Source organism: Tupaia chinensis, unplaced genomic scaffold (assembly GCF_000334495.1).
Source record: "Tupaia chinensis unplaced genomic scaffold, TupChi_1.0 Scaffold000381_1, whole genome shotgun sequence".
NCBI lineage: Eukaryota > Metazoa > Chordata > Mammalia > Scandentia > Tupaiidae > Tupaia > Tupaia belangeri.
The window spans coordinates 932,807-948,160 of NW_006159883.1; the positions used below are offsets into that span (position 1 = coordinate 932,807).

Consider the following 15,354-nt stretch of genomic DNA (forward strand, 5'->3'; position numbering starts at 1 on the left):
TTCCCTATTTTTCTTTTTTTTTCAGCTTTACCAAGAAGGATTCAAATAGTGAATGCATTTCACCTATTTGGAGTTCCTAGGCAACGCAGCTTCCTTGCAGCTTGTCCATTTGGGCAAATCAGAGTTCATACATGGCTGTGCCTCTCTCCTTTGGTCAAGGAACATAGCAGGTGACTTTAATAGTGTGATAGTTCCATCCAGTTTGGAATCCTGCAAAATAACAACATATTATTCTAGTGGGTCTAAAAAACCGTTGTTACTGAAGCTGGGGGAGTAGAAAAGAAGGAACGTATTCTGAGTATCCTCTGCATGTGTCTGCCCACTCATAATTGGAGCAAACCCCACATAAGCACAAAGAAGAGGGCATATACTTGACAAAGAATATGATTTGTATTCAGTGTTTATATTTATTGCAGAAACCTTTACTTGAGTCTGGTGCACGGATTGCCCGGGGATGAGTCCCCCTGCATTTACTAGTGTTTTCCGAGGCACAACGGAGACGCAGATGTCGTTCAGAACTACGAATCCCAGAATGCCCATTTCCCCACTTTTATCTCGCGATAATCTCGAAGAGTGAGACCAACCAATCTCTTTATGGCGGGCCTGTAGTATTAGCCAATTAGAAGACGAGTAGGCTTCCGGAGGCGGGTGGCGGGATTGCCCCAGATTTGAATTCCGCAAGTTGGCGGGGCCGCGGGGATTCGGAGGGGGGCGTTTGTTTGGGGCAGTGCGGATCCTGTAGGGAAGGCGGCGGGACTCAGGCCTACCGGTGCAGGTGAGGGAGGTAGGCGTCGGGGTGCAACAATATTCTCGACCCACCGGTGGAGGCGGGGTGTGTGTTTTCAGGACGGCGTTTGGGAGGTGCGTGTTTTGCTGCTTGGGCCTCGGGGCCTTTTGGGAATTGGGAGCATCGAAACCAACAGGTTCTGGATTTCACTGCACGAAATGTCTTTGGCTCTCCTGGGAAGGTTTTAGCGTCACAGAGCTGGGACCTGGAGTCTCCCAAGATGTTGTTACGAAAATGATACTGGGCCCAGGGAGTCGAGTGACTTGTTCATACCCTAGATTGAACCCACTGAACTCCCACCCCAGTCTGCATGTAAAAATTTTGTTTTTAAGGTTCTTCTCATAGGGCGCAAGCGCTCTCCAGAGAAGAGAGAGACAGAGAGAGAGAAAGAGAGAGATCAGCCCCCCAGGGGACAAGGCCATGCCTCAATCCCTTTTTCTTCATTCTTCTTTTGGATTTTGGGCGCAAACACTGATTTTCAAGCCCCTGAGGTGATCCTCGAACCGCGGTGGCCACGGACTCCAGTCACCTTAACCACTACATCACCTGCTGGCCCCTCCAGCCTGCATTTTAACTGTTACCTTCTCTGTTCCGCGATGGAGGTGTGGAGTCTTATCCTATGGGAGAGGGCCGCTTGGCCACCTGGCAATTCAGGTTAGAATCTGGAAGGGAACTCTTAAATTAGCCATTATGCTTGTGGTTGAAACAGACTCAGTCACTTTTTCGCAGGGTCCTACAACATCCCATCCTGTGCAATTACTTGTTTTACCAGTCCTTCAGAGGTAGTTTATGCTGCATCTTAACCACAGTTAAGCCCAGGTGGCTTGTTCTGTCCTGGAATATCTAGAGTTGAATGGTAAGTCATTTAACTGTTTTCCAGCAAAAGTCAAACCGTCAAAATATCCTTGATCAAAATACCTGTCCTGGAATATCTAGAGTTGAATGGTAAGCCATTTAACTGTTTTCCAGCAAAAGTTAAACCGTCAAAATATCCCTGATCAAAATAGGAGGCAGCAAGATCTCTAGAGGAGAAGGGATTGTGGCATGGCCATCTCCCCCTTACCTCAACCTCCTCCCCTGTGTGATTTCTCCTTTTCCACCTCTGTCTCTGAGCGAGCGCATGTGCCCTATAGCTAAGATCTCTCTTAAAAAAAAGACATATGTGGCTGGTTTTATTTCCGTATTTCTTAAAAAATACAATGTGTGTTCTGTATGTTTTGTAGAGCTGTCTTACAAAATGGTAGAGGACGAACTGGCACTATTTGATAAAGGCATAAATGAATTTTGGAATAAATTCAGAAGTACTGTCAGTGACACTTCCTGTCAGATGGTGGGGCTACGAGATGCCTACAAGGATTCTATTAAAGCATTTGCAGGTACCTTAAACTTATAATATGCCATTTTGCTGTTCTTGTTTTTATTTTTTTAATGGTATTTCAGTTGAATTGATACTTCAATTTCTCTTTCAGAAAAGCTGTCTGTGAAATTAAAGGAAGAAGAGCGAATGGTTGAGATGTTTCTGGAATATCAAAATCGTATGTGAAAAACTAGATCAGAGTTTTTTAGATTAAATATCTTTATCATAAAATCCCTTGTACAAATAAGACAATGCAGTGTGTGTGTATGTGTGTGTTTTTATGCATTCACATATACACTCATGTAAAAAGCCAAAAACATTTATGTACTCATGACTTAGCTTAATACATGGAATGTCTTTGCCCAGCCTTTGTGGCACAGTCTGCAGTGTACTGAACTTCAATGCTGGAACCTACATGCTGACTTTGGGTTCAGGTGACTGGATTGTCCAACATCCAGAGGAGCTGGAGGGTTGGGGGAAAGATTGTGGCATGAGACCCTCAAAAGGATGCTCACTTGCACGCTCACATACATTTGTTTGCTCCTCAAAACAAAAGGGGAGAATAGATCACCCCAAGTTATTATGCTTCCCAACTTCTATACCTTACCTATTCATTTTTTTGTTCTGGATTGTGTTTTTAAATGTTATCTAAATGAGATCACATGTGTTCTTTCCTTTTTTTTCACTCAGTATTGTACTTGTGAGATTTATCTATGCTGATGTATATATTTTCTTTAGTTTTTTGGAGAGGCTTTTTTGCTATAGGGCGCATCCGCTCGCCAAAAAGACAGAGAGAGAGAGAGACAGAAAGAAATCACCCCCCAGTGGGGACCGAAAAGAAAACGACCCCCCCCCCCCCCCCCCCGAGGGGGATGGCCATACCGCAATCCCTTCTCCTCCATTCTCCTCTTGGAATCTTGAGCATGCATGCACACGTGCCCGGTGTGAGTTTAAGCCACCGAGCCGGGACTCGAACTGAGAGTCCAGCGTCATAGCCATTACGCTAACTGCTGGTCCCCTATGCTGATGTATAGATAATCATGCCCTGTGACTGCTTCTCTCATCTCTTCTGTAACCTCTGTAAAAGCAAAAGCCTCTTTGATTTTAAGCATGAGAAAGAGAGAAGCAGAGAAATGTTGCATTTGATTTTTTCCACTTTGAGAGTATTTTATTGCATTACTAAATTCTTCAAGAATGAATTCCATTTTACTTGTATACCATGTTTTTAAAACTTTTTTACTTATTAGACAGGATGTTTTCAGTTTTTCATCACTATTAACACTGAAAAAATTTTGTATATAAATATTGGGTTGCCTGAAAAGTCATGATACATTTTTGCATAGAAAACCACAGAGGGGCTGGTAGGTGGCATGGTGGATGAGACACTGAACTCCCACGTGTCTGACCACAGTTCAAGGCCTGAACCTGGCAGTTTGCTTTCTCGCTCTCCATTTCTCTCTGTTTCTTTCTGGTCCAAATTGAATAATGATAATAAATAAAACTAAAAATAAATAAATCTTTTTAAAAAAAAGAAAAACATAGAAAAAAAATCATGACTTTTCTGACAACCCAATATTTGCTCATATCCTGTTTTTCCAAGGGTAACTTTGTAAACATGAAGTTCCCAGATCAAAACACATGGATATCTTTAAGATTCTTTTGTTTTACAGTATTATAGACAGATTTAGCAATTACTTCTATTAGATCTTTCTTTGCCGTCTGTAGTCCCCTAATTCTATTGTGACTACATTAAATATCGAAGTGAATTTGGGGAATACTGACTTCTTAAAAATATTTAGAAGCCTAAAATGTCATTAATATCCAGGTCAAATATGTGTCTCAGGCACATTTTACAGTTTTTCTCATATAGAGTCTGCCCACTTCTTGATCTAGGAAATTCCTGAATGTTTTGTTTGTTGCTACCCTACTACTTAGGGAAGTCTAGTCTTAAGAGATACTAAGCAAGCACTGAGAATCCCATGCCTACTTTAATCCGAGAAACATATAGCATATATATTTTCATTTTGAAAACTCATGGTATTTAAGATCCTCAAAAGTTCTGTGTTAGACTAACCTGTTTACCTTTTTTTTTTTTTTTTTTTTTTTTTTTTTTTTTTTTTTTTTTTTTTTTTTTTTTTTTAAATTGCTGGAGGGTGTGTGCATTCACCAGAAAGAGAGAGAGCACTCTCTAATGGGGAGTTGTGCTACAATCCTCCATTCCTTCTGGCAGGATTTTGCACAGGTGTCCAGGATGATTTTCAAACTGCTGGACTGTTATTCAAACTGTGGTCAGCCATGGGGGTTCCAGCTGCTGAGTCAGAATGCTTAGCTACTACTGTGCTGTGGGCCAGCCCTAACTTGTTTACTTTAGAAAATATCCTCTAAAATTACTTATCCTTAAAACCATGTTTACTTGTAATTGTAATTCAATGTCGATATTAATATTTTGGCTAATTTAATGTAGTGCTGGGCTGCAACTATTAACAGTATTTTATTTTAAAGTGTTTATATTTCACTTAAATATTAGTAAAGTTAAATATTTAATTCAAAAATTCGTAGGCATGTTATAAAGCACCCTTTGAGCTCAGCTGGCTCTGTTTCTTTGACTTCTGTAACCTGTCCTAGAGTTCTTAAACTATTAGTCCCTCCTCTCCCTGTGTAGCCTCCCATTTGGCACTCTGGGGACCCATGTCTCTGGCAGTGGGCACTAAGTAGCAGCAATTCTATTTGTTTTCCAGCCAATAGAGGAAGGAGTAACCCTGTTGAGATATTCCTTTTCCTAGTACAGAGGTCTGACCAGGTTGATGCAGACTTCGTCATTGTTTTGGGGATGTATGTGAGAGGTGTGGGTAGTTGCAGAAGCTGTATTTAAGAGAACTGGAAGGGCTTATGAGGACAGGGATATGGACACAAAGAAGGCAGGCAGGATGGAGGGATTAAAGCCGAGAATGGGAAATGAGGTGCTAGTCAATGTTTGAGATAGCTATCAAAAGCTAGTAATTTGGAATTTGAATAGCAAAAATGAATATTAGTTATTAATATTAGCAAGAGTAATTTTTCTCACTTATGGAATAGTGATTGATGTTATGAGAGCCAATAGTTTTCAGTAGATTTTCAAAAGATTTTTCTGAGTATTCTAGATAGATGTATATTATCTACATACAGTTTGAGTATCCTTAATGCAAAAATCCAAAATCTAAAACTAAAATCTAGAACTTTTTGAGCACTGACATGATCACACCTGACTTCACATACAAGCTGAGTCAAAATGCTGTAATAGAAAAGTATTTTATAAATTTACCTTTAGCCTTATGTGTATAAAGTGCATATGAAACATGAATAAATTTCACATTTAGACGTCGGTCCCATCTCCAAGATATCTCATCTACCTGCAAACGTTTCAAGATCTGAAATCCAAAGCACTTCTGGTCCCAACCCAAGAGAGATGCTCAACCTGTATAATGAAGACCGTCTTTTCCTTTCTAACAGTTTACTGGTTATATAACTTGTGTTGGCTAGAAATGTCTATGGAAAATGTTAAATGACAATGACAGACATTCTTGTTTTACTCCTTTTAGAAATGCCTTTGTGTTTCACTTTAAGTATATTAGGAAATTCAAAAGGTTTTTATTTTGCTTCTATCAAAAGAAATGTCCCTCTATTTCTGGTTTAAGGAGAAGTATCAGAAGTGATATGAATTTATATGAAATATCTCTGCAGTCATGTGATTTTCCTAATATTATGCCTTCACTATATATCCTTAGAATAAGTCATATTTACTCTTAGTGTATTATTTTAAGTGTAAGTTAATATTCTATTAAGCATATCTAGACCTATGTTTTTAAGTGAGACTGGTTTGTGTGGTTGTGGGTAGAGGGACAGTGCTATCTTTATTGAGTTTTAGTTTCAGAATTATGCTACGTTTTTAAGATTTGCCTGCTTGCCTGCCTACTTCCCTGCTGTCCATCTTTTGCTATGTTGTGGAGTAATTTATGTAGCATCAGGATGAGCTATTTCTTCAAAGCTCTGTATAAAGCCATCTTTTAGAGTCTGGTTGTCTTTGGTGGTGGGTTTTATATTTATTGGACAAGGGAGCTACAGGGATTGTGCTCTTCTGATTTTCTATTTCTGGTTTAATTTGGTATTTTCATTTTAAAAAGTATTTTCGTTTCCTCATTTTTGATTTTCAAAGATAAGTAGGAAGGATTAGGATTTCTTTTTGGACTTTAGAAGCTTTTGAGTTATTAGGAAAGCTTATCAGTGAAAGCATCTTTACTCATCTTGTGAAAGTCAATAAATTTTGTTTTTTTTCCTTAGATACATGTCAGAGCAAAGTGTATGTATTCTAGCTAATACCTTGTGTTTCTCACAGAGATCTGCAGGCACAATAAACTCATTCAAGAAAAAAAGGAAAACTTGTTTAAGTTGGTTGCTGAAGTAAAAGGCAAAGAGCAGGAACTGGAAGCACTGGCTGCAAACATTCAGGACCTTAAGGAAGAATATTCTAAGAAGAAGGAAGGTAAGTCTCTGGTTGTAAACACCTTTAAAACATTAAATTCCAAAGTGGTGGTGATTCTTTTTTATTTTTGAATAATTACCGGTGGGTTTGCGTGCTCACTAGAGAGAGAAAAAGCGTGTACTCTCCAGTGGGGTCTGGTCATGCTGCACTCTCTTCTCTGTTTTCTCTATCTCCAGGATTTTGGACATGCATGCCCATGTGCCTATCATATTTTCCAAGGCCAGGATTCAAGCCATGTTAGCCATTTGGGAGCCAGCTTTCCAGGCACAACACTTAATGGTTGTACTATAGCCATTATATAGCCTGGATTATTATATACTTCTGACCTGTTCCAGCTGGTTGCTCAGCCAGTCATCCCTGCAAAGTGTCAGTAAAGTTAACTCAGTGAGTTTTCTTCTCATTTTAATTAAAGGACGTTCTTTGATTTCTAATGTAATCAGAATCATAATGAAGTCAATATGAGGGTTTAAGTAGTAGGAGACCGTATCACTAAATAAAATTTACATTGCTGAAATTTCCGTGTGATTTTTACAATATGCAATGTTTATTGACCACTACTGTTCTCTGCCAAATAAATATTAAGCATTCATTATGCTGGAAAGTTTTTGTCTCAAAAGTTTTCATATTCAAATGAATGCTTCCTTTAGAAAGAAGCAGTGTTGAGACCAGGAGATGGCTTAATGGTTATGTTGCTGGACTCCCACATTGACTATGGTTCAAGTCCTGGACCCACCGGCTTAAAACTCACACTGGCCGTGTGTTTGTGCATGTGTGTACAAAATCCCGAAAGGAGAATGGAGGAAAAGGGATTGCAGCGTGGCCATTTCCCTCGGGGGAGGGGGTGATTTCTCTCTGGTGAGCACACGTACCCTATAGCAAAAATCTCTTTTTTTAAAAAAAACTAAGATCACTATTTGCCCATAAACTAAGTAATTCTTCAGATCTCTTGAAAACAGCAGTTTGCTATGTTACTGCTTGTTCTTACAGAGTTTTTGTGCATATGTAAATTGCGTAATTATTTTTTTCATCTGCTAAATATTACTTAGGGGCTGTAGTGCTAACTTAAAATGTTCTGAACTAGTGTGAAAGGAGGCTGATTTCTAATGAAATAGTTATGCTTATAGGAATAGTGTTTTTCCCATGAAGCAATGAATATATCCTTTATTATCCAGATAAAAAAAGAAAACAAATAGTATAAAGGATGCCTTGCTATTTCTATACTAGCCATGTAATCCATGGCCTCTTTATTAATCTACATAATAAAATAGAATAAAACTTATTTCTCTTATAGCTATATGGTTTTTTTTTGAGAATTAGTCCTTCCAACTTGAATGAACAAAAGCCCTCCTTGTCTATTAATAGGTATAAAAACTGAATAAATATAAGCAGATTCATAAACCTGTCAGCATTTTAAAGTTGTTTTCAAGTTTTTTTTAATTAATGAACATTGAATTTTATTTAAAATGTTTGATGTTATATGTATTTCTTTTTAAAAGCTATTTCCACTGCTAACAAAGCTAATGAAGAGAGGTTGAAAAGGCTGCAGAAATCTGTAGATTTGTATAAAGATCGACTTGGACTAGAAATTAGGAAGATTTATGGTAAGTATATGTCAATATAACTAAAACATAGGAGGTTTGAAAAGTATGTCTTAAGTCAAAATTTTTTTCATCTAAAATCATGACCACTATCAAAAGACAAAACCACAACAATTAAAGACCTTAATTAGCTTTGTGATTCTAGAATCAGGAAATACTTCATCCCATAAAATAGAAATGTTCTGATATGCTTTACAGAAGAAGTTTTCTGAAAAGAATTATTTATTTTATTCCATTTGTTATTATTACTTTTTAATTTGGTCAAAGAGAGAGAAAGAGAAAGAGAAAGCAAGCCACCAGGTCCAAGAATTGAACCATAGTCAGCCTTATGGGAATCCAGCTCCTTTAACTACCATGCCACCTGCTGGCCCCAAAGAAGAGATTGGTTTTATTGACAGAGAAGTGCTGAAGAAAGCAGAAAGAAGGAATAACAAGTGGATTGGTCACTTCAGAGTAACCTGCCATATAAGGGAGACAAAACAGAAAAATTAAGGATTACAGGAAAGGAAACTTACTGAAACTGGCTTCTTTGGGATATTTACTGTTATCTCTTGTTCTCCTGATTTCCCAGAAGGTGACATGAACAGCTTAATTTCAGTTTGGTGATGTAGAACTTTAGTATGAGTGATTCCATTTTGATTTTTTAATCTGGTCTGTTGGCACTTAGTGTACGAGCTTAATTCAAAACAGTGGCTTCCTTTAATTTTAATTTAGTGCCACATTACTAACTTTTAGAAAATGGGAAAAATTATAATTTTTTTATCATTCTAACATAGTTACTGATGTTTTCGTTATTTATCATCTAGTATCTTAATAATGTGCTTTTTGCGTTGTCAACATGCAAATTTTTTTCTTACTGGCATTGTATCACTAGCTAGTATTTCTCTAGTTGCTATAAACCTTCATAATAGTCATTTTGAATGGTGGTGTTATAATTCATTCTATTAAGGTAGCATGATTTCTTCAATCCTTTATATGTAATTTAACACATATATTGCCTCTGACACCATTTCGATTGTGTCTTTTTTTTTTCTGTTTTAGGAATTCTACAGTGAACATAGACTTTCTCATTTTTTTGGTTTGATTTTCCTAAAATTGTTTCCTAGAGAAGAATTACTGGGTTTAAGCACTTGGATATTTTTATAGCGGTTACATGTATATGTGCTAATTTACAATGCCTATTGTGTTGGAGCTGTATAAACTTCCCTTATAGAACTCAGAATGTAGGTACATGGGACAATGTCCAGAGAAAACTAGTATACGCTCTTAAGAATCCTAACCCAGTGGTCACAAGATGAGTTTAATTACGTTACTGTTGAATTACGACAATGCATGTGAAATGTTACTAGAAAGCCCATTAGAAACTTTGGAAACTTGTGCTTGGTTTTCCTTGGACTTTACCCCATGCATCTCTTCCCTTGCTGAGCATACTGTGTGCTTCTGCTGTAGTAAATCATAGTCCTGAATATGACCATGTGCTGAACGAGCCCCAGTTCTTTTGGAGAATTATCAAACCAGTGTGGCCTGGGAACCTAAACACACTAGCCAAGAGCCAACCGTGCAAGTAGGCCTTTCCAAGGTTTTGTGGGTAGTGGTCTCAGGCCTGCTATGGTAGCTTTAATGAGCATCTACCTACAGTGTACCAAAGAATCAATTTTTATTGTATTCTTCCCAGAGTTATTTATTTATTTATTTTTGAGAGGTTTTTACTATAGGGCGCATGCGTTCACCAGAGAGACAGAAAGCAAGAAATCACCCCCCACCCAGGGAGGATGGCAACACCACAATCCCTTCTCCGTTTTCTCAGGATCTTGGGCATGCATGCACATGTTCCCGGCATGAGTTTAAGCTACCAGGTCCGGGACTCGAACCGTGGTCAACTACATGGGAGTCCAGCGACATAGACATTATGCTAACTGCTGGTCCCAGTTTTCTGTTTTTGTTTTTTAAGAGATTTTTGCTATAGGGCATATGTGCTTGCTGGAGAGATGGAGAGATGGAGAGGTAGAGAGGAGGAGAGAAACCACTCCCTGGGCAGATGGCCACACTGGAATCCCTTCTCCATTTTCCTCTCAGTATTTTGAACATGCAGGCACCCATGCCTGGTGTGAGTTTCAAGCTGCCAAGTCTAGGACTTGAATCATGGTGGGCCATGTGGGAGTCCAGTGCGGCAACCACCATGCCATCTACTGGCCCTCTATTTTTTGTTTATTAATGTGCTTTTTTTGTAATATTTAACTTAAAGGTGATCAACCACTTCTGGCCCAGCGAGTTGGAACAAGTGGTAGAGCACTAATGTGCAATGCCTTAAACTGCATGTCAAGGCCTGGTTCTCTCCCTGCCCACTTAAACAGGCCAGCACAGTAGTACATGTCTGTGGTCCTAGCTAACTGGGATCCCAAACTGGCAAGACCCTGTCCAAATTACCTAACTCAACTCTATTCCCTTTCCCTTCTTTCTCTCAAAAAAAGTGACCTTTTTTTTTTCCCTCATTTGTTTTCTAATTGTATTTCTTTCTTTGCTTGAGTCCTTTTTCCATATATCTATTGGTCTTACTTTGTCAAAGCCCTCAAGATCAAGAAATAATGTTTTAAGGAAGAGAAAAATCCAAATTAAACCCTTCATTTTGCATAACTGAATATCATATAAAATCTTTCTCTGGCATGTATCCCTCCCATTGCTACTAAAACTTTACAGATCTGCTGTACAGCATAATTATTTCATTTTGAAGTTGAATGCAAGGCACATTTTTGAAGCTTCTGAACATTTTTATAATTAAAAGAATCTTTAATGAGATTTTTGAAATTTTTATACTATAGAAAACTAAATTGCCTGTGAATTTATACCTTATTGCCATTTTGAATTTCTCCCAGATATTTACTCTTTTGGGAGCATTTGGAAGTGTTTAGAAAATAGAGTATAGTAAAGTCCAGATAACTAGTAGGTCATTGGGAAAGTCATGACATTTTCTTTTTTTTGGAGAGGTTTTGCTATAGGGCGTGTGTACTCGCTAGACAGACAGAGAGAGACAGAGAGACAGAAAGTGAGAAATCACCCCCTAGTGGGGATGGCCACGCTGCAATCCCTTCTCCTCCATTCTCCTCTCGGGATCTTGGGCACACACACACACACACATGCCCAGCGTGAGTCTTAAGCCACCGGGTCCGGGATGCGAACCACGATCAACTACATGGGAGTCCAGCGACATAGCCATTATGCTAACTGCTGGTCCCTATTCTAGATATTTTATACAAGGGGAGTCATGCAGTATTTGTCCTTTTGCCCTGGCTTATTTCACTTAATATGCTTTCTTAAGGTTCCTCCATGTTGTTTGTGTCAGAACTTGATTCCTTTGTATGACTAAACAATATTCCATTGTTTATATATACTACACTTTGTTTATCTATTCACCTGATAGACACGGGATTGTTTCCAGCTTTTGCTATGAACAGAGCTGCTATGAACATTGATGTACAGTTACCTGTTTGAGTCTTTTTCTTTCAGTTCCTTTGAGAAATATACCTAGGAATGGAATTATGAGGTCATAGTATAGTTCTGCATTTAAGCTTTTGAGGAACTGTCAAACTATTTCTGTAGTAGCTGCACCATTTTATCATTTTACATCCACCAACAATGTACAAGGGTTCCAGTTCCTCCATATTCTGTTGTTGTTTTTTAATAGCCATTCTATTAGGTGAGAAATGGTATTTCATTGTTGTTTTGGTTTTCATTTCTCTAATGAATAATGAAGCTGAGCATCCTTTCATGTGCTTACTGACTATATATATTCAAGTCCTTCGCCCATATTGGATTGGGTGGTTTTTCTGTTTGTTTTGTTGTTGTTGTTCTATTGTAGGTGTTTTAAAATATATTCTTTGTATTCAACTGTTAGCAGTATATAATTTGCAAATATTTTCTCCCATTGTCTGTTCATTCTCTTAATAGAGTGTTCTTTAAAGAACAATTTTTTCATTTTAATGAAGTTCAGTGTTTTGTATTTTTATAATTTTATCTGTGTTTTTGGTGTCACAATTTAAATAACAATATAGTTTAAGATTAATTTGTAGCTTCTACATTTGGAAACATTAAGAGAATATAAATACTTAATACAGATATTAATCAAAGGGCGGGGTAAGTCAGCTTATCTCTGTTGAAAACTTAGGCACACTAGAAAATTCTCATACTAAATAATTTAATTTCCTTTTTCAGGTGATAAATTGCAGTTTATATTCACTAATATTGACCCCAAGCATCCTGAGAGGCCATTTATGTTTTCCCTGCATCTAAATGAAGCAAGGGACTATGAAGGTATACACTTAATCTCTTAACTGGTATTTAAGATTGGCACCCACAATATTATTTGAATTGGAATATAAAGTAATGTGAAGTAATGTTTTCACATGCTGTTGCCTCCCTTTTCAGTCTTGCTTCTTGAGTTATTGTCTTCTGAAAGATGTGAGTATAATTTGATTGATAGTTATGTAGGTGCCAGAATAAGTAATATCTCTTCAGGATAGCAGTGCCACAGTAGCTGAAAAGTCTAAAAGACCAAAGATCACTGCTTTCCATGTGCGAATGTGAACTGTCTTAATGGATAACCCAAAGTGAAACCTATGATGGATATGGCTACCTAAATATGAATAGTGTGATTTACCTAAGTAGGTGATTTGAAAATCTTGTGTAGGGTCAGTTGGTCAAGTGGTAGGTAAGGCAACTGGATCCCACATAGCCAGTTTGAGTCCCAGACCCAACACCTTGATGAGCATGCTGGGCATGTGTGCATGCATACATCAAATTCCCAAAAATAAATTTTGAAAAAACAGTCTCATCATGAAATTACCATGCATTAATAATGTACGTTAAGGGACCAGCAGTTGGCGTAATGGCTATGTCACTGTACTCTCATGTAGTCGACCACAGTTTGAGTTCTGGACCCAGTGGCCTGAACTCATGCCAGGCACATGTGCGTGTGTGCCCATGATCCTGAGAGAACGGAGGAGAAGGGATTGCGGCATGGCCATCCTCCGTGGGGGGTGATTTCTCACTTTCTGTCTCTCTGTCTTTCTGGCGAGTGCATGCGCCCTATAGCAAAAACCTTTCCAAAAAAATAAATAAATAAAAATGTAAGTTAATTACTAATTCCACAGCAAGAAATGTGGTCTTTGATTTATCAGGAATATATATGATTGGCAATAGTGTGAACAAGAAGTGTGTAAACATATATTTATCTTTTTTGTTTTTCTTAAGTAGTCCTTAATTTATTGGAATTCCTAAGAAAGAGTTTTATACCTATGTTATTATCTAAAGCATGTATAGCCAACAGGCACTCAGGTGACTTGCTAAATGGCTGTCTCGTGTGCCTTGGTGACTCGGTTTCTGTTCTTACGGAATTTACATTTTGGAAATCTAATTTACATACAAGTGTTTATTTTTGTCTTATTTAGGCAAATATCTTCTAATCTAGTGTTGGGTTTTTTTAGGTTTTTACCATAGACACATGACTCACTGGAGAGAAAGAGAGAAAGAGAAATCACTCCCTGGGAGGATAGCCAGACCGTAGTCCCTTTCTCCATTCTCTTTCCTCAGGATTTTAGGCACAAACCCCAGCATGATTCTCAAGAACTCAGGATTTTAGGCACACACCCCAGCATGATTCTCAGGAAACCAGGTCTAGGACTTGAACTGTGGTTGACCATGTAGGAGTCCAGTAGCTTTGCCACTGCCAGCTGCTGGCCCCTAGTGTTAGATTTTAAAAAGGAAGCTCCAAAAACCTTTTACTTAGCTTTTTAATTTTCTCTAAATTGGATACCCTTCATTACTATAAAATCTCATAGTATTTGCTAATGTATTAAAAATATAGGATAGATTTTGAACCAAGTGCCCTTTGCTCTTTTTCTCTGCTGTGATCGTAGACCTTGTGTCCTAAGCAATCTCTCCAAAAGTGGGAGAAATCTGACGTGGTTTAGTAGCTTCCTCTTGATAAAGGATAGGATTCATGGTAAGGAAAACTAGATGGTTCTTTGCCTTTTATCATTCCCACTGGAGACACTCTTACAGTGTACCAGCTTCTACAACCGAGTTCAAGGACCTTACTGTTTTTCATGACAGAGAGTCTTATTTGATTAACAGGCCCTGTAAATAGCACTCTTGGGATAGTAACTGTGTTCCGTTTCACTTGCAGAACTTCAGATACTTCTAAAGTCAGTTATTCTATGTTGTTCAGGATTGGCATTGAAAGTTGTTCTTTTTTTTTTTTTTTTCATTTTAACCCAACAGCTAGAAACCAGCAATCAGTCATGCCAAAGTTTTGTAGAGAAAAATAACAAAATGAAATGTTTGGTTTAAATAGTTAAAGCAAAACGCACAGGTTTAAGATGATGGAAAATGGCATTCTGTTTCACTCCTAAGCTTTTCCATCCCTTGACTGCCATCTGTTTAAGTTTAAAGCAAGATTATAATACTTAAGATTTGAATATGTAGAAAATAAATAGAGGAAAGGTCCAAAGATAGTTAGCATATGAAAATTAAGTGTATCATTTTATGTTCAAAGCAGTTCACTAAAATGGAGTTGATATTCAGATCAAATGAGAGCACGTAACTTAGAAATACCTCCCTCTCATAAAAAATCCTCAAATTTTCTTTTTCTTTTTTTCCTTCTAGTGTCAGATTGTGCTCCTCATCTTGAGTGCCTAGCAGAATTTCAAGAGAATGTAAGGAAGACCAACAATTTCTCAGCTTTTCTTGCCAATGTTCGGAAAGCTTTTACTGCTCTGGTTTACAATTAACGTGTAAATAGTATGTAAAAATGGTTTAATTTTCTTTTCTATTGTGTTTCTCTTTTTAAAAGAATTCTCATTTTCTATTGTCTGCCTATACTTTGGTGTTTTTGTAACATTTTTGTATGGTGTGTTTCCTTAAGTTATTTTTATTAAAGTCTTAGAAAACAAATGAAGTAAAATGTGTTCTTTTTCAAATGGAAGCTAATACACTTTATTTTTTGTTTAAATGACAGGCCTGGGGAGTTTATCGCAACCTTAAGAATGGAAATTTGTACAACCTGCACTGTTTTTCAGTGTCTCCTAGATTTAGATGG

General features: G+C 37.7%; 1 protein-coding gene across 3 annotated transcripts; it reads left to right on the forward strand.

Annotated features, from left to right (window-relative positions):
• The first annotated feature begins 659 nt into the window (after positions 1-659).
• Positions 660-15,126, forward strand: SPC25 (SPC25 component of NDC80 kinetochore complex). 3 transcript variants are annotated; one of them, XM_006153566.2, is made up of 7 exons: positions 660-775; positions 2,011-2,163; positions 2,257-2,322; positions 6,517-6,663; positions 8,160-8,264; positions 12,471-12,569; positions 14,922-15,126. In XM_006153566.2, the coding sequence occupies exons 2-7, from the start codon at positions 2,025-2,027 to the stop codon at positions 15,044-15,046; spliced, it is 681 nt and encodes a 226-aa protein (XP_006153628.1). In that variant the 5' UTR covers positions 660-775; positions 2,011-2,024; the 3' UTR covers positions 15,047-15,126. The 3 variants fall into 3 exon arrangements, with proteins under 3 accessions (XP_006153628.1, XP_006153629.1, XP_006153627.1); XM_006153567.2 differs by having other exon boundaries at positions 683-784; XM_006153565.3 differs by lacking the exon at positions 660-775 and adding an exon at positions 794-861.
• The last annotated feature ends 228 nt before the right edge of the window (positions 15,127-15,354 follow it).

Bases quoted from the DNA above. Each gene is read 5' to 3' on its own strand.
- SPC25 (XM_006153566.2), top strand. From the start codon at position 2,025: ATGGTAGAGGACGAACTGGCACTATTTGATAAAGGCATAAATGAATTT. The intron at 6,664-8,159 runs GTAAGTCTCTGG...TCTTTTTAAAAG, and splicing joins ATATTCTAAGAAGAAGGAAG to CTATTTCCACTGCTAACAAA. The intron at 8,265-12,470 runs GTAAGTATATGT...TTCCTTTTTCAG, and splicing joins AGAAATTAGGAAGATTTATG to GTGATAAATTGCAGTTTATA.